Raw genomic sequence first — 18,343 nt, 5'->3', positions numbered from 1 at the left:
AGTAGGGTTTCCTGAGTAGAAAACATCTTCCCACAGTGAGGTGTTCTGGGTGTTTCTGGGCAAGATAAGATAACCTTTGAAAAATGACAGCAAAGCCACAAAGTGGCCTGAGATGTAGAGAAGCGCACCTCATGGCCACAGTGGCTGTTCTGTGGAACAAGCACTGCGGTTTGGGTCCCTCTGTGACCTCAGCCTGCTCTAGAATTCTTTGGTCCTGAATGACGCCCTTATAGAAAACAAAATGCCAACCATTCAGAAGCAGATTCCACTTGCACTCAGAAAGGAGGGAATCAGGGAGCATGGACAGCCCCAAACTCTGAAGTCAATTTTTCTATAAAACAGGAGTTGATCTAAAGAATGCTATTTTACATCAGCTTGAGTTGTCAAGTGAGGGTATAGATGGCATCAGGACGGGCGCCTATGGCTCCTTGCTCCACACTGATTCTTCAGGGCCCCCAGCAGAGCTCGGGGCTCCTTCACCCCACACGTCCCCGAGCAACCCCAACCCGCACGGCCCAGATCCTCACCAGAAGAGCCCGCGTCTCCACACCACCGGAGACCGTCGACAATGTAACCCAGCAGCGTGTTTTCCAGGGTGAACATCTCCTGCTGGATCTCCGTGTACTGATGCGCCAGCTCCTTTGTTTTGCTCCAAAAGACAGTCTAAGAAAGAACAAACACAACTTGTTATTGAGATCAATTTAGTAAGTCAAAAAAACAAACCCACATTTTTTTTAAATGAAAGAAAAACATAGAAAATAGAGTAAATCACATATAGGGAGGGTAAGTGTTGTTGAGTGCATCACTGTTTTCTGTGTGTCAGTGAGCGAGAGCGTGTGTGGAGGGTGTTCGTGTGTGTGTGTGCTTTCCACATCACAGTGTAAAATGAATTTATTATTCTGGATTGCAGTAAAAAAGTCTGAAAGGCACTGATCAAAATCTTAGAATAAACGTAGGCTTGGAACTCATCTGGAGAAGGCATTAGGAAGTTCCAACATTCCTAAAGCTATCTGCAAAACAATTTTGTCTACACGCTATTTCCTGGGAGAAGTGCTCTTTGATTCTTAAAGAGCTCCATAACCCCTATTTCTTTCCTCAAATCTCCCCTATGCCCACAAAAAGAAGAAAAGAAAAGAACAAATATGGTGAGTCTTTTTCAGGATCCCTTTGTAAAGGTACAGAAAGTCAAATTTCAGAACAACGTCTGCTCCGTGGGTCTGTTCCTTCTCCACGGGAGGAGGGTGTAATCTGAAACACGGGCCCTGGAGTCACGCTGCCTCCTGAAGCCCAGCATCACTACCTACTAGCTGTCCGACCTTGGGCAAACAAAGCATCACTAAGCCTCACTTTCCCCATCCGTAAAATGGTAAGATAATAACTATAAGGAACTCCTGGGATGCTGAGGAGATTAAATGAGACAATGCAAATGAACTGCTTAGTCCCATGTCTGTGGCACAGTCACTTATTCAACAAGTGTCACCCAGGGGGTTATTTACCAAGCAGCTCCTCTGTGGAAGGCCTTGTGCTTGGTGCAGCAAGCAGGAGCTCCATAATCACTCTCGCTCTCTGACGATGGGATGAGAGGCTGTGATCTGTGGCTAGTTTAAGGGCTTCACAAAGAGGATTTGGGGCACACTGAATTTTCACCTTAAATGCTGACTTTAGAAAAGATGCTCTCCATTACAGACCTTTCATGGCATCATCAATGTATCAAAATCAGGTCTCTCCAGCTCCAAATCTTGTGCCATTGACATTTCAACTGGTCACTTTCAAGACCATCAAACTTGAGTGATCACTGGTTACCTAACTCGCCAAGCCTCGGTTTTCTCACTTGAAATGGGAATGTGACACCTGACCTGCCTATTCCACGGGATGGCTGTGAAGACCTAATAAGATAAAGTTTAAGAGAGTCCTTACGAAGCAAAGACAGCATTCTACAGTATTATTATTATCAGGGGGAGGGGAGAGTTTTATAGTTATGTAAGGCTGGGTTACTTTTGTTTGGGTTGGGTTTTGTGTTAGGTTTGTTTGGCCTGATTTTTGGCCAAGTATCCTTTTGTCTTTCCATGTCCCCACTTCTCTCTCTTATCTCCCCTCCCCAGGTGTCCTAAATCCTGATGATATCCTGGTCCCCAAGTAGCCCCACAAACGCCATCCCTGACAACCGCAGCTATGCTCTAATGTCCAGATTTTCATCTTCCCTCATCCTGGTCCAAATCTGGTCCTGTGACCTCTTCTCTCTGCTCTTATCCTCAGCTTTAAAGTGAATAACGTGCCCCAATTACCTTGTCGCAGGGTACAATTTGATTCGTCAGCTCTATGAACAGTTGATAGTCTTGTTCTGTAACGTTGCAAGGGTCCTTAGAAGTAAATGACTTTATGAACGCCTCCTGTATCTTTTGGCAGTCTTTATCTCTGTGAAATAAAACGTGGAAAATAAAATAAAACAGGAATAATCAGATTTCAAACATATTTTTGGAGCATAATTACCCAAAAAATCTCATGTAGGAGGCATTTATTGAGTGCCGAGTAGTTCATATACATCAATCATCTTGGCTGATCTGTGCAATATTGTTATGAGATGAGCATTCCCCTCCCTGCCCTACAAGGTCCCTGCCCTCGTGGACCTCACTCTGGTTAGAGGCACATACAGTACACAAACAAGCAAATAAGTTAGCAAAATAAGTACAGATGATCATATGTATGCAAGAAATCAGTGGGGAGGGCCTCCAGGAGAATACTGAGGCAATGACACTTTAGGGAGGCTGGTCAGGGAGGGTCTCCCTGCCAGGTCATTTAAGCTGAGACTAAATGCTGAGAAGGAGTGAATCCAGATGAGGGTTCTGCAGTGCAAAGGCCCTGAGGCAGGAAAGACCTTGTTGATTGGGGGGAAATGAGAGAAGAACAGCATGACTGCAGTGTAAAGGGACAAAGGGAATAGTGAGAAATCACGTCAGAGAAATAATCAAGAGGCAGATCACTTAGGCCTTTCGGACCAGGGAAACAATTTCAAATTTTACTCTAATGACAGTGGGAAACCATTGGATGGTTTTAAGCATGGAAGTTGCCTTGGCTGATTTTTGTTTTTGTTTTTTTTTTTTTTGCTGAGGAAGATTCACCCTAGGCTAACACCTGTTTCCAATCCTCCTCTATTTTATATGTGGGTCACTACCATAGCATGGCTGCTGATGAGTGGTGTAGGTCCATGCCCGGGAACTGAACCTGGGCTGCTGAAGTAGAGTGTGCCAAACTTAACCACTAGGCCACTGGGCCAGCCCCTGATTTTTGTTTTTGAAAAATCACTCTGGAAAACTCTGAGCTGGTCCCAAAGGAGAAAAGTCTCTGAAATAGAAATTTCAGTTCCACATCCCCTCCAAACAGCCCTTGGCATTGAGAAAGCAGGCAGGCAAGGAAGAATGATGGAGGGAATGGCAAAGAGGTCTAGAGAAGACAGCAGATGGAACTTTCTTTGCGTGTTTGTTTTAACAGTGCACATAGCTCATCATTTCCTCGGGGCAGAGAAGTGGGTTTCCACTGGGAGAGCTCAGTTATCATTATCAGAGTAAACTCCAGCCTTTGCAGCAGGGAGCCGAGGTACAGTACCAGGTCAGGCAGCTTGACCAGGGGAAGTAAAGACAAGACCCCTAGTTTTCTATTCCCTTCTGAGTCTGCTCTCCCATCACGGAGCACACACAGTAGGCCATTCCAGAGGATCTCCTGCCTTCCTGACTCAGACTGGCTTCTCTCCAATAAGCCAAGGAATCAGAGAATATTAGCATGGCACTGGCCCTTCCACAGAAGCCTCCCTGCCCACCTGCTCTTTTGGGGCAGGAATCAGGGGAAAGCCCTTCTGTTTAGGGCAGGGAGGGAGACCCTTGAGTTAGGCTGCCTGTCAGAACTCTGGCTCTGCCAGTTATGCTGTGTGTCCTTGGCAAAGTCACTCAATCTCTCTCTGCCTCTGTTTCCTCATCTATAAGGTATCTACTTAATACAGATGTCCTAGAATTAAGTAAAACACATGTTAAATTCTTTCAGGACAGTGCCCAGCACAGCATAACCAATGTCAGCATTACATTTCCTTCCTTTCTTTCTGTGCCCCTGGCTCAGACCTTCCTGGCTGTGAGCAGTCACTCCCAGCCAGCAGAGGCGGGCATGGCCCACGCCCCATGCGCTAACCTAGAAACATGGCTCATCCTTACAAGGGCCTGAAAGACATTCTGTATGCCCCACGCCTGGGGTGGGGACAGCTGCTTGGGGTCAGATCTAGGGCACAAACACAGGCCGGAGGTTAACACCCTGCTTATCTCCTTGTCCACATGCAATATGAGTCTCACTTTGCTCTCAGTTTTGGATGGATTTAGGAAGAACCAGCTTAGAAAATGTAATAGCTTTGATGCAAAACAGCCACAGGATAAAATTCCAGATCAGCCATCTAATATCTGGGTGTGCTGGGGTGATAATAATCATAATAACAGGTAGCATTTATTGAGGGCTTAATATATGCATCACATGCATATCTCATTTAATCTTATAACACTTCTGTGAGCGTGTGTATCAGGATTTGATTTGAGTTAGTAAGACCTAAAACTACAGGGACTTAAACAAGACAGAATTTTACTTCTCACTCGTATATCGATGTGGAGGCTAGTATCTGGGACTGGTATGACATTCCACATGTCAGAGACCCATCTACTCAGTCCAAAATGGCTGCTCCAATTCCAGCCATCATGACTACATTCCAGCCAGCAGGCAAGATTAGGGGGGAAAAAGAGGAAGAGAAAGAAAATGAAGTAAGAGGAGGAAAGAGCAGCAGCAGCAGTGAGCATGTGCCAGCTGCCTTTTACAGATAGGTACTAGAAGATGCTCTTACTATTTGCTCTTATCTCATTTGCTAAAATGTAGTCATATGGCCACACCTAGCTGCAAGGGAAAATGAGAAATGTAATCTTTAATTTTGATGGCCATTGCACCTCTAAAATCATGGTTTAAATCCTAGAGAAGAAGGGGTCAGCCCACAGGCTCTGTCACAGGGAGATACCACCACTGTTCCATTTTACCGAGAGGAGGAAACCTCAAGGCTGTGCATTTAATCAACTTGCCTGAGGTCACACAACTAGGAAGTGGTAAAGGCGGGACTGGATCCCAAGTCTGTGAGCCTGAAGGTCAGGCTCCCACTCTGCTGTTACAGCATCATTGCCTACGAGGCAGGCTATTAACTGCTCCAGCCTCGGTTTCTCCATCCATATGAGGGAGATAACACTGCACTCACGGGAGGCGTGCTAGGATTAAATGGGGTAACACGTGACATGCGCCTGGCTCCTGGGGGCTCTCTCCGCGGACGCCCTTCCACTTGCCCAGTCTGCACAGACATTTCAACTGCACTGACGTCAAAAGCTGTGCCAGGAAACCATCGTCAGCCCGGCGTTCTCCATATATTATATATTTAAGGAAAAAAGTTATTACATTACGTACTTCGGTGTCAGAGAAAATTTATGGGGCACCGTGACGGGGCGTTTAGGGAAAGGCGTTTGGCGGTTATTTCTCTATAGAGGACCATGTTTTAATTCCATTTATTTAACACAGTGGCCCTCTCAGGAATTTCCTGTTCCAGATTCCAACTCCCTGTAAAATTCTTCTACCTCTGTCCTTAGCAGCACATACAGGACTTGAGGCGGACAAAAGGTGGAGAAGAAACGTTTCCCTGAGAGGGAAGAACAAGAGAATTTTCCACAACAAAAGATGTGGCAGGAAAGAGAAATTAACATGTGCTGAATATCTAGCATACACCATAAGCTTTCATAGCATATTCTTATTTAATCACAAAAACTCAACGGAGTCTCATAGAGAACTCACCAACCTCCAAAATTATTCTTATGCTTCTTAGCAATGCAGACCTCAGTTCAAGAAACATCACCCTCAGAGTTCAAGAAACCCCAGGTTAAAAATTTAAGAGCCCCTGGTTTAGAAGGAGCAGAGTTAGAGGACATTAGAGTTGAAAGAGACCTCGGAGGAGTTTGTGACTCAACTGTCTTCCCTCTCTCTTTCTCAGAGATCAGAACCTCCAATGTGCCCCACAAATAAGAGAAAAGGGGGAGAGGCGACAAGAAGTCTAGGGGCAGGCTTCATGATGCTACTGTTCATCCTTAAAGTCAAAAGTAAACATCTCATCCTGGAGGTGCAAGTCAGCATTTTTGTTGGTGTGTATATATATATATTTTTTTAAACTATAGATTATATAATAATTATATATTTTGTATTGATATATAGGTATAGATATATAAAGAAATTAAGACTGCAGTGTACAGAGATGTCTGCTTTACTCAATCACATATGTCATCACAGAATGGGCCTCAAGTTCAAGTGTGTGGCTATAGAAAGATGAGTCCTTGCTTTCGTTTTTTGCGGAAGTCCACTATCTTCATTTTTGTCCCCGTGAGTAGAGTACAGTTCCATCAATTCAAATCATAGCCAAGCAACAGCTGTTTTGAGTAAGCTGGCTGGTTTAAAGAAAACAGAGGGCCTCGGGAATTCCTGAGTCCAGCAGAGACAGAAGCAGATGTCTCTGACTGAAGAGGCAGCATGGAAGGAGTAAGAGCCGTGTCTGGAAGTTTAATGTGGTTTTTTTTATTTCTTCAATGCCTCCTCTGTTCCAAAATTAGAGGCCTTAGGTGTGATACTTCCAGGGGGACCTGCTGCTTGGGACAGGGACTGGGAAGTGGCCATTGCTGGCCCAAGGGCTGTTCCCAAGAAGTGAGTCTGTGACTGTGGCCCCTCTACAGGGACCCCCTGAACCAGGAGGACTGTCAAAGTTGTCTGGTCCTGTGGTTCTCAACTCTGGCCACACCTGAGGATCACCTGGAGGGCTCTGGAAAGGATACAGCGCCTGCTCCAGACAGACAAAGTCAGAATGCGGAAAGCAGAAGAGCAGAACGTGGAGTTTTTCAAAAGCTTCCCATTCCCACCTCCTCCCAGCCCCTGGGAACTGCCCTTCTGCTTTCTGTCTCCGTGAATTTGACTACTGTAGGTACCTCACATAAGTGGAATCATACAGTATTTGTCTTTCTGTGACTGGCTCATTTCACCTAGCATAATGTCCTCATGGCTCATCCAGGCTGTAGCATGTGTCAGAATTTCTTTCCTTTGCACAGCGAATAACACTCCATTGTAGGTATATACCACATTTGGTTTATCCGTTCATCCATTGTGGACAACTGAGTGCTTCCTCCACTCATCCTTTCATTCCACAGATACTTACCTAGGCCCACTGTGGGCCTCTCAACAGGCCCAGAGCTGTAAAGAGAGATACACACCATACACTCCTATCACGGTGCAGGGCAGAGAAGAACAAAATTAATTACAATTAAAGCACTGGCGACTTGTCCAAGGCACTAAACTTGAAAACACAATAAATAGTAGAACATTTTCTAATTTTCTACTACAGAGGATAGAAATGGGATTAAAACAAAACAAGTTTGATTTAATGTTATTCAGTATCCTTATTTTGAAGATGATTTTTCTTTGCTCTCCTGGTTGTCGTGACATGCAAAATCTGTATTTATAACCACGGTGGGTTTCCATTTGACCACTTTCTGCCTTTGCTTCCTTGGTGGGTTTGGAGTGATTGGAGATGCATGGCCAACAAAAGGGGACAGTTCATAGGGCGCCTCTGCTCAGTGGAATATAAAGCAGCCTTTGAACAACATCTTTATACAGAGCTTGGAATAGCCTGAGGGATGTTTATTTTACATTAGTGAAAAAAGTGGACCTCAACTTACAGAAAACAGAAAAAGGATGCACATCACACTGGTAATGGGGTTGTCTCGGGGAAGAGGAATAAAGGGGAATTCCCACTTTTATCCCATATTTTTCTATATTGTTGGTTTACAATAAAAATGGATTCATGTATTAGCCAAGTAACTTTTTAAAAGGAGGTTACATTTTTTTTTAATTGAAGATATAGTGTGATCACAAAAAATTTTTTTAAACTGAAAACAAAACCCACAGTAATCAAACTATATTTTAAAAACAGTTATATCTGATTTCTAGGAGTACGAGGGTTGCTCTGTAGCCTTCTATTCCTTATATTTTGCATTTTTCTATGCTAAGCATACATTACAATGGGAGTCATAACAAAATTTTCCTTTTCTTTTTAAGTTGTTTGAGAATTAGACCAAACATTTGAGAATCTTAGAAGGTCTTAGAACAGGGGAACAGCTCAAGCCCAAGCCCCTTTGGTTGCCACCTGTTATTTTGTGCCCTCCCCAAAGTCTCTTGGCTACAAGGTGTCTTTTCTCTTTCCTTATCCAGTTAAAGACAACACCACGAGCCAGGTAACACTTAGTGTTGGTACCCCAGACCCACTTCTCAAGGCCTGATGATGTGAAATATGTGCATTATGGGGTGGGGTGGGGGGTAGGGCCATAGACCTCTTCCAATGGAGATTTCTCTCTACTTTAAAGACTTCCTTGCATCCTTAGGTTGTCAAATCACACTCTCACTAATCAGATCACACCCAGAATCAAACTTTGTGAATAAGGTCACTGAGAGGCTCAGACAGAGCAAGGACAGGACAGCACATCCTGCAGAGCTCCCAGGTCCTGCCTGCCTTCCTGCATGGGACACACGCTTTCTGGCCCAGAATAATAGACAAGGTTACTGAGTGAATTTTCGTCGAGTTCCTCACACAGCTGGAAGGACTGAAGTGATGACACATCTCCATTTTATTCCCCAAAGAGCTCGACAGCTTACACAATTTTCCAGGGACTCATGCCTCACAGATTCTGAATTTATTTTCTATAAGTAATCCTTTAACCAAAGACATCCTGCTGAGGGCATTCATGAGATAGGTCCTTCATTCTAGCAAATATCATTAGTCCATCTACCTGGAGGTCCAGTTGACAAGGAGATGAGAACAGTTCACTTCCTTCCTTTCTTTCCCTCAGGATCATCCCTCTTCCCAAATTAAGGAAAGCCATCACAAACCAGCTGTTTTAGCTCTTTCCTCCCAGGGACCTAGAGTGCATAAGATTGTCTGTGGAGATGTTGATGATGAAAAAGAGACACACAGCCCATGACACTTGAGAGCTGGCCGGGCATTCACAGTGAGGCCTTGGTGTTGTTCTGCTGAACATAATTCCAGGACACTAACATCAGATAAGGCCACTGTGTGACCATGACACACCAGATGTGAACAGAAAAAAACAATTGTTCAAACCACAAAAAAAAAAAAAAATGGCCAAACATCCTCTTACCATAGCTAACATGAATGCCTGCTACTGTTTTACCAATTACAACTTCAGCTTTGCTTCATTCTTCCAGCTGGATAGATACGATTTATTCAGATGCCCTATCATAGAATCAGACCCATCCTGCAGCAACTAGGCAAAGCCAGTCCCCTTGGACCTTCCCCAAAATCTCCTAAAACAAGTCCACATCCTGTGAGTCCTTTTTTTTTTTTAATTTTTATTTATTTATTTTTCCCCCAAAGCCCCAGTAGATAGTTGTATGTCATAGCTGCACTTCCTTCTAGTTGCGGTATGTGGGACACGGCCTCAGCGTGGCCAGAGAAGCGGTGCGTCGGTGCGCGCCCGGGATCCGAACCCGGGGCCGCCAGTAGCGGAGTGAGCGCACTTAACTGCTGAGCCATGAGGCCAGCCCTGTGAGTCCTCTCTAACATCCTCCAACTGAACCCTCCCCTACCCCCATGGGTCCCTATGATGAGCACTCACTTTTCCTGTAAAGAGTGATAAACCCATCTTATTCAACCACACTGTGTTCCTGGTGGCCTTAGGTTGGGCAGCATTGACAGTAACTGGCAATTTTGAATGAGATATTAAAGAATCAAAAGGCCTATGAAATCAGCCTGCCTGAATCAGGGTTTACGCTTGGCAAAAGCTGCAGGAGCAGCTTCTAAAAGACTTGATTTGTTAATAAGAAAGTTTTCACGTTGAGCTGGAGTCTTAGTCTGATAGTTTTCTGCTTGCCTCCTCAGTGGATGACCTGGAGGCCCAATGCTGTGCAGTCTGAGCACAAATGTCAGGCTTCAAGGTCAGTGGCATGTCCTCCCCCTTCCTACCACCCTGCTCCTTCCAGCAGACTCCAGACAGGTCATCACTCACCCTATCCCCCATGAGTCGTTCCTCCTGTTCACTTCTCACCCCTTCTCCCTACCTCTGACCTACCCAGGTAGGTTGTCTCCAGGTGCCCAGAGGCAGGAGGTTGCACTAGAAGAAGGTAAGGGAGAGAGCACCAACACCAGAATGCTCACCATGTGCTAGCCACTGCGCTGAGTGCTTCCCTTATACTTATCCAATTCACATCTCACACTGGCCCTGTGGAGAGGGTACTGTCATTATCCCTGTTTTAGAGCTACTGATGCTCAGAGAGTTTAGTAACTTGCCCAAAGCCAGACAGTTTAGTGAATAACAGAGCTGCCTTACATTCCAAACTTCTCTCTTTCTACTAAACAATGCTGCCTCCCACAGGAAATTTAAAATCATGGCCCTGTGGGGGCCATGTGGGGGTCCCCAAGTGGGGACCTAAGACCCCAAGAAGGGTTGTCGTTTCCCTAGATTGTGTGAGAAGCTGTAGACCAGGATAGGGCACAGTTATTCCCAGGTGATAGGATGAAGTGAGTGGGGTGAGAGGGGATGGGGCAGAAAGGGTTAAAGTCTTATGCTAAGGTGAAAAAGATATATTTGGTGGTTAAATCGATTTTGTATGTTGTCAGCCAACTTTAGGCTTCATAATTCTGTGCTGTCACCTCTCTCTAAAGCTACACACTTCCCACAAAGAATTATATTTCAAAGTCCCCATCAATACAGCAACACCACCCTTCATAAAGTTCCCCAGGGAAAGCTCTCACACCCTAAATCCTCATCCCTAAAAGCACTTAGATCTCGAGGGGTAATACACTCATTCCATGAGTTTTCCTGCCCTCAAGTCAGCAGGGCAGGTTGTCTTGACCCAAAGAAAACAAGCAGTTTAACTCAGCTGTTAATTCTCAGATTTGATGCTCCTGGCACCTATATTGAGGGTGAAGACTGCCATCTTCTGGGAGAAGTGAGTGATTGCTGACATTCACTGAGGCAAGTAGGATTTTTGAAACTGAATCCTAAAATCCGAAGACTCTTCAGGCCAAAGGAAAGCTCAGTCATTAATTCATTAATCTGGTAAATATTTATTGAGCATCTACCATGTGCTAGGCACATTTATGAGCATGTAGGATATACCAGTGAACAAAACAAACACAGGTCCCTGTCCTCACGGGAATTTACCTTCCACCAGAGCAAGACTGACCATAAAAATAGTGAATAAGTAAGTTATAGAGTATCCTAGAAATTTATAAGTTCTATGGCAAAAAACGAAAAACGGAGTAGGATAAATGCATCAGGCATGATGGGAGAGGAGGTGGCAATGTTCAGCATTAAACAGAGTGGACAGTAGATGACATTTGAGCAAAGAATTGAAGGAAGCGAGGACTTCATCATACAGACATGCAAGGGAAGAGCATTTGAGGCAGAAGGAACAACGATCACAAAGACCCTAATGCCTGATGTGTACAAAAAACAGCAAAGAAGCCAGTGTAGCTGGAGCAGAGTGAACAAGGTGGAGAGTAGATGGCAATAAGGTCAGAAAGATAACGATGTCTGACTGGGCAGGGCTTCACAAGCCATTGTAAGGAATCTGGCTCCTACTCATGGTGAACTGAGGAGCCATAGAGGATTTTGAGCACAGGAGGTACATGATATTACTTAACTCTCAAAGGATTGCTCTGGCTGCTTTGTCAAGTATAGTTTAAAAGAGGGAAAGGGCAGAAACAGGCAGACCAGTCATCTGGGCAAGTGCTGATGGTGATTTGGACCAGGGTGGTAGCAGTGGAGACGGTAAGAAGTGATAGATTCTGGATTCGTTGTAAATTCCCTAAAAGATTGGTTGTGGAGTATTAGAGAAATAAGGAGTTGATGAGAATTCCAAGGATTGGGGCCTGAGACACTGGAAGGATGGAGTTGCAATTAACTGGGATAGAGAAGACTTTGGGTCTAGGTGACATCGATCAGTTCAGTTTTAGACACATTGACTTTAAAATGTCTATTAAACATGCAAGTGAAGCTGTGGAATAAACAGATATATGGATCTGAAGTTCAGGAGAAATAAAGCCATGAGACTATATGAGATCAGCATCCAAAAGACAAAGAAGAGAAGATGACCATGGATTGAGCCTTGAGGCAGTCCAACATAGGAGGATGGGAGAAGAAACCAGCAAAGACTGGAAAGGTGCAACCAGACGTGTAGGACAAAAAGCAGAAGGATGGGTTATGCTGGAAGCCAAGGAAAGAAAGTATATTAAGCAGAAGGAAGAGATTGCCGTGTCAGATGCTCTTGATTAGTCAAGGAAGATGAAGACTGATAATGGACCATTTGAATTATCACCGAGGAAGTCGTGTCAAGAGCTATTTTAATTTCTAAATGAAAAGGGACGAGGATACCTATCTTTTTGTTATTGATTCCTAGTTTTTTTGCTTTTGTGTCAGATAATTTATTTTGGGGAGGATCTTGGGAAATATTGCCTGCATTTAAATATATTATAAATGTATCATTAAAAAAAGCTATATCCCAGGGCCGGCCCAGTGTCGTAGTGATTAAGTTTGGCGTGCTCTGCTTCGGCAGCCCGGGTTCACAGGTTCAGATCCCAGGTGTGGACCTACACCACTCATCAAGCCAGGCTGTGGTGAGGACCCACATACAAAATAGAGGAAGGTGGGCACAGATGTTAGCTCAGGGCCACTCTTCCTCACCAAAAAAAAAAAAAAAAAACTATATCCCTAAATTTATCCTTCCATGCCTCACCTTTCATCCTCATTTCAAGCCTGAGCATGTCTTCTCCTAGAATACTAAGCAAACCAGTTCCTTACTAATTATCTGTTGGAATGAAAATTTTTCTGAAACTATAAAGCAAAACAAATTAGCAAAAGAAATTTAATACTGAGGTTTGAATCATTCTGTGATAGTCACTTGTAAACCCTTACTTCAAATTCTTATACTCATTAAAACTTACTTTTCATTATTATAATATCCAAATGTTATAAATATGAACTTATAAAATATATTTATATTAAAAAATACAACTTTACCTGTTTATATTTCCATTCTTTTGTTCACTAAATACAGAGTACTTGGAGGTGCCAGGCAGAGTGTTAGGTATACTCTAAGGAAACAGCGGTTAAGAAGACATAGCCCCTACCCTCCAAAGCTTTCGGTCCTTTGGGAATTACAGCTATTAAATAAGGGATAAGAATAAAGAATTGTGTGGTTGCTACAGGGATGTATCACATAGGGATCTGCTCTTGTGTAAGGTTGCATATTTTTGGAACTACATGCAAGAAAACAATTTAAATGCCTAAACTAGATGAGCATATGATCCCTGGCTACCTCTGACCTCAAATTGTTCTCCTCTGCCCTTCACCCGCTATGTGCCAAACTGTCCTTCTTTCCATTTCTCAAACACATCAAACTTGTTTCTGTCTAAATATTAATATATATTAATTATATATAGATATATTAATATATATTAATTATATATAGATATATTAATATCTAATATGTTATATATTATATATCCTACTGTATATAACAGCAATAAAACTATAAGAATACAAAAATAGGATATATATATATATATTTTGTGCGTGTGTGTGAGGAGATCAGCCCTGAGCTAACATCTGCCAATCCTCCTCTTTTCTCTGAGGAAGACTGGCCCTGGGCTAACATCCATGCCCATCTTTCTCCACTTTATATGGGATGCCGCCACAGCATGGCTTGACAAGCGGTGCGTCAGTGCGCGCCTGGGATCCGAACTGGCGAACCCCGGGCCTCTGTAGCGGAGAGCGCACACTTAACCGCTTGCGCCACCGGGCCGGCCCCAAAAATAGGATATATTGAGCTATAAATTTAACAAAATATATGCAAGACGTACTCTGAAAAAAAAAACATTGTTGTGAGAAATTTTAAAATACCTCAAGAAATAGAGAGGTATACCATATTCATGGGTTAGACAGCTCAATATTAAGATGGTAAATATCACTAAAATGTGTCTATAGATTTAACAGATCACAAATCAAAATTTCAACATGCTTTGTTTAAAATATTGACAAGTTGATTCTAAAATTTACATGAAAATACAAACAACCTAAGCAACCAAAGCAATTAAAAGGAAAAAAAGCTGGAGAACTTACATTACTTGACTTCAAAACTTACTGAAGAGCTTCAGTGACCTAGAAAATGTGATAGAGGTGAAAGAATAGATACAGATCAAGGGAATAAAATAGAGTTCAGAAAAAAACCCATATTTATATGGTGCTATAGATTGAATGTTTGTGCCCCCCTAAATTCACATGTCGAAATCTATTCCCCAATGTGATGGTATTGGAGGTGAGGCCTTCGGAAGGTGATTAGGTCAGGAAGGCGGAGCCCTCATGAAAGAGACACCAGAGAGCTTCCTCTTCCCTTCGCCCATATGAGGACACAATAAGAAGATGGTTGTCTATGAACTAGGAAGTGGTTCTCACCAGAACCCAAAATCTGCCAGTGTCTTAATTTTGGACTTCCCAGACTCCAGAACTATAAAAAATAAATTTCTGTTGTTTATAAGCTACATAGGCTATAGTATACTGTTATAGAAGCCTGAACTGACTAAGACACACAGTCAATTGATTTTCAGCAAAGATGTCAGAGCAATTCAATGGAGAAAGGAAGTTCTTTCGATAAATAACACTATAGCAAATAGGTTTTCATATTTGAAAAAAAAACGAAGTCGACCCTTACTTCACACCCTACATAAAAATTAACTAGAAAGGGATCAGTACAAGCTATATAAGAAAGTATAAGCTATATAAGAAAGTACAAGCTATATAAGAAAAAAACGTACAAATTAAACCTCATCAAGATAAAAAAAAAACTTTGCTCTTTAAAAGACTCCATTAAAGAAGATGAAAGGGCAAGTGACAAAATGAAAGAAAATATTTCCAGTAGGCATATGACAAAAGACTTTATTCAGAATACATAAACCTCCTACAACTCAATAATAAGAACAAAAACCTAATTTTTTACGATTGGCAAGAGATTTGAATACATAATTCAATAAGCCCATGAGATAACACCCAACATCATTAGTCATGAGGGAAATGCAAATTAAAACCACTATAAAAATACCACTACAAACCCTTTACAATGGCTAAAATTTAAAAGTCTGATAATATCAAGCGTTAGCAAGGATGTGGAACAACTGGAATCTTCATACACTGATGGTGGACATGTAAAACTAGACAATTACCTTGTAAAACAGTTCAGTAGTTTGTTAAACAGCTAGATCATATGGCTCAGCTATTTCACTTAGTATTTATACCGGAAAAACAAAACCATACGTACGCACAATAACTTGTACACTAGTGCTCTTGGCAGCTTCATTCATAATATCCAAAAAGTGAATACAAGCCAAATGTCCATCAACAGGTAAATGGATAAACAAATTGTGGTATATACACACAATGGGCTACTGTAAAGCAATAAAAAAGACCAAACTATTGAAACATACAGCAACAGGGATGAATTTCAAAAACATCATGCCGAAGCCATGAAAGAAGCCAGACACAAAAGAGTACATAGTATATGATTCCATTTATATGAACTTCTTAAAAATGTAAAGTAATCTCTAGTAACAGACAGCAGACATACTCTACTGGATATCAAGACATTAGTAATTTAAACAATATAGCAGTGGTATAGGGATAAATGGATCATAAAAGAGGTTAGAGAGCCCAGAAACAAAGTAATAAACCTGGTATGCAAGAGAAGTGTCATTATAAAGCCCCTGGTAAAGGATGGATTATTTGATAAACAGTACTCACACAACTGACTATCTATCTGCTGGAAAAAAATGAAACTGTGTTCCTACCTTACACCATGCACAAAGATAAATTCCAAATGAATAAAAGAGTTAATAATAAAAAGAAAAGTTTAAAATTTTTGGAATATATGTGGCCATTTTTGTCCCTTCTGGTAAAAGATAAGTTCTTAAATAAGATACAAAAGGCATATCCATAAAAGAAAAGATAAATATGGTTACGTTAAAATCTTCAGTAAGACAAGTGACCGATAAATAAAGGCGAGTCAAGCCACAGATTGGGAGAACATATTTGCAATCCACATAACTGACAACAAATTAGAATCTTGAATGTGTAAAGAAGACAGACAATTCAATATAAAAACAGGCAAAAGACAAAAATAGGCATTTCACAGAAGACACCAGAATAACCAATAAACACATAAGAAGATGATCAACTGTGTTAGTAATCAGGGAAATGAAAATTAAAGCTACAAAGAGATGGGCAAAATAGTTTACATTGGACAATTCCAAGTAATGGTGAGGGTGCACAGCCAAAAGGACTTTCACATTGCTTTTGTGGAAGTAAATCGATACCACAATTTGGAGACCAATTTAGCCGTATGGATTGTGGAAGACACTGTTAGTTCCCTACCCAAATAGATTTTCCTCACCCTTCTTCCCTATTGGCAGGCACAACTCCTATCATAGTGATTCAAAATATCAAATACTTACTTTGCAAGCCTCCTTTTTAGTTTGGGGCATCATGTGGCTCAATTCTGGCTAGTGATATTCAAGGGGAAGCACAGAGACAGTTGAGGGAGGACTTCTGGCAAAGACGTTATTCCCTGGTAAAGAGAGATTTGCAACAAGGGCTTTCCTGCCCATCCTCCTGCTCTCTGCTCTTGGGTATCGTTCTCTAAGGACATATTGCCTGGAGCTGCAGCAGCCATCTTCTGATAAGAAGCTTACGGATGAAAGCCTTAGGGAGATGGAGGAGTGAAAGGAGAGATCCTGGGCCATTAGTGAGATTCTGAACCAACCCTAGGACCACCCCACTTCTGGATGTCTTGCTATGTGTGTCTATAAAAATCTCTTGCTTTAAACCACTTTCAGTTGAGTATTCTTTTACTTGAGGCCAAAAGCATCTTAACTGGTATATTCAGTGTTATGGAAAGAATTGTGTACCCCAAAAAGATGTTAAAGTCCTGGCCCCAAGCACCTCAGATTGTGACCTTATTTGGAAATAAGGTCTTTGAAGATGATCAAGTTAAGATGAGGATAAGGGTGGGCCCTAATCCAAGATGACCAAGGTCCTTATAAAATGGGGAAATTTGAAAACGGAGACAGACACACACAGAAGGAAGACAATGTGAAGACATTGAGAGAACAGCATCTACAAGGCAAGGAATGCCTGAGGCTTCCAGAAGCTAGGAGAGAGGCCTGGAACAAATTGTTTCTCACAGCTCTCAGAAGGAACCAACCCTGCTGACACCTTAATTTCAGACTTCTGGCCTCCAGAACTGTGAGACGATAAATTTCTATTGTTTAAGCCACCTAGTTTGCAGTAATTCATTATGGCAGCCCTGGCAAACTAATACATCCAGTAAAGGTGACAATGGCATACTCCGTGACTTAGTAATTCTACCTCTAGTTAAACACTTAGAAAAAATCATATGCACAAGTAGACATGTATGTTTTACCATTGTTTTTGCCAGCAATAACTGAGAATAAGGGAATAGATTGATAAATATGGGGTGTGGTCACTCAATATGATACTACACAGTAGTTAAAATTAAAGAACTAGAGCTCCTCTATCAACGTGGATAAATCCCTGAAATAATGTAATTAAAATCATCAAAACATATTGCTAACTGGAAAAAGCAAAGTTTATTCAACAGGACAAAAACAGGAAGTAAATACAAATTAAAATGAAACTGCAATAACATCTTCCCTTATCAGATTGGTAAAAACCAGAAAGTTTGTAAACACCCTGTGGAGTAAAGGTATGAGGAAAAAGAAACTTGCTACTTCAAGAAGAGCACTGCCTCATAAATAGAAATTTGGCTGTTTTCAAAACTAAAAGTGACATATCCTTTAAATGAGCGACGCCACTCCTAGGATTCTATCTTACACGCACAAGGATTTTATTGCAGCATTGTTTGTAATATATTGCAAAAGATTTTAAACAACCTAAATGTCCATCAATACAAGTCTAGAAATAGTAAATCCATAAAATTGAATACTATGTAACTATTAGAATGAGATAGAACTACACTATAATCAGATACATTGTTAAGTGAAAAAAAAAAGTGCAACAGAAGAGAGAATGTATAGGGAAAAAGAATACATGAATATATGCTTATATATTCAGAGAACATCTCTAGAAAGATACAGGTGAAGCAAGCAGCAGTGTTTGCCTCTGAGGAAGAAGAAAAAGAAATTGGGAGAGAGACGTCTTGA

The 18,343-nt window shown here is 41.9% G+C and overlaps 1 protein-coding gene across 1 annotated transcript in view; it reads right to left on the bottom strand.

Annotated features, from left to right (window-relative positions):
- The window catches only part of CD38 (CD38 molecule), a 51,483-nt gene that overhangs the window by 16,737 nt on the left and 16,403 nt on the right, over nt 1-18,343 (bottom strand). The window contains exons 2-3 of the mRNA XM_014788883.2: nt 2,286-2,415; nt 528-663 (exon numbers count right to left, since the gene is read on the bottom strand). Of these exons, the coding sequence (XP_014644369.2) occupies nt 528-663; nt 2,286-2,415 (266 nt within the window). The remainder of the gene's footprint in view (nt 1-527; nt 664-2,285; nt 2,416-18,343) is intronic.

The sequence above is a fragment of the Ceratotherium simum genome, chromosome 8 (genome assembly GCF_057802395.1).
Source record: "Ceratotherium simum simum isolate JZ-2026a chromosome 8, ASM5780239v1, whole genome shotgun sequence".
NCBI lineage: Eukaryota > Metazoa > Chordata > Mammalia > Perissodactyla > Rhinocerotidae > Ceratotherium > Ceratotherium simum.
The sequence above is the reverse complement of the archived record's forward strand: the minus strand, read 5'-3'. Positions and strand labels throughout refer to the sequence as shown.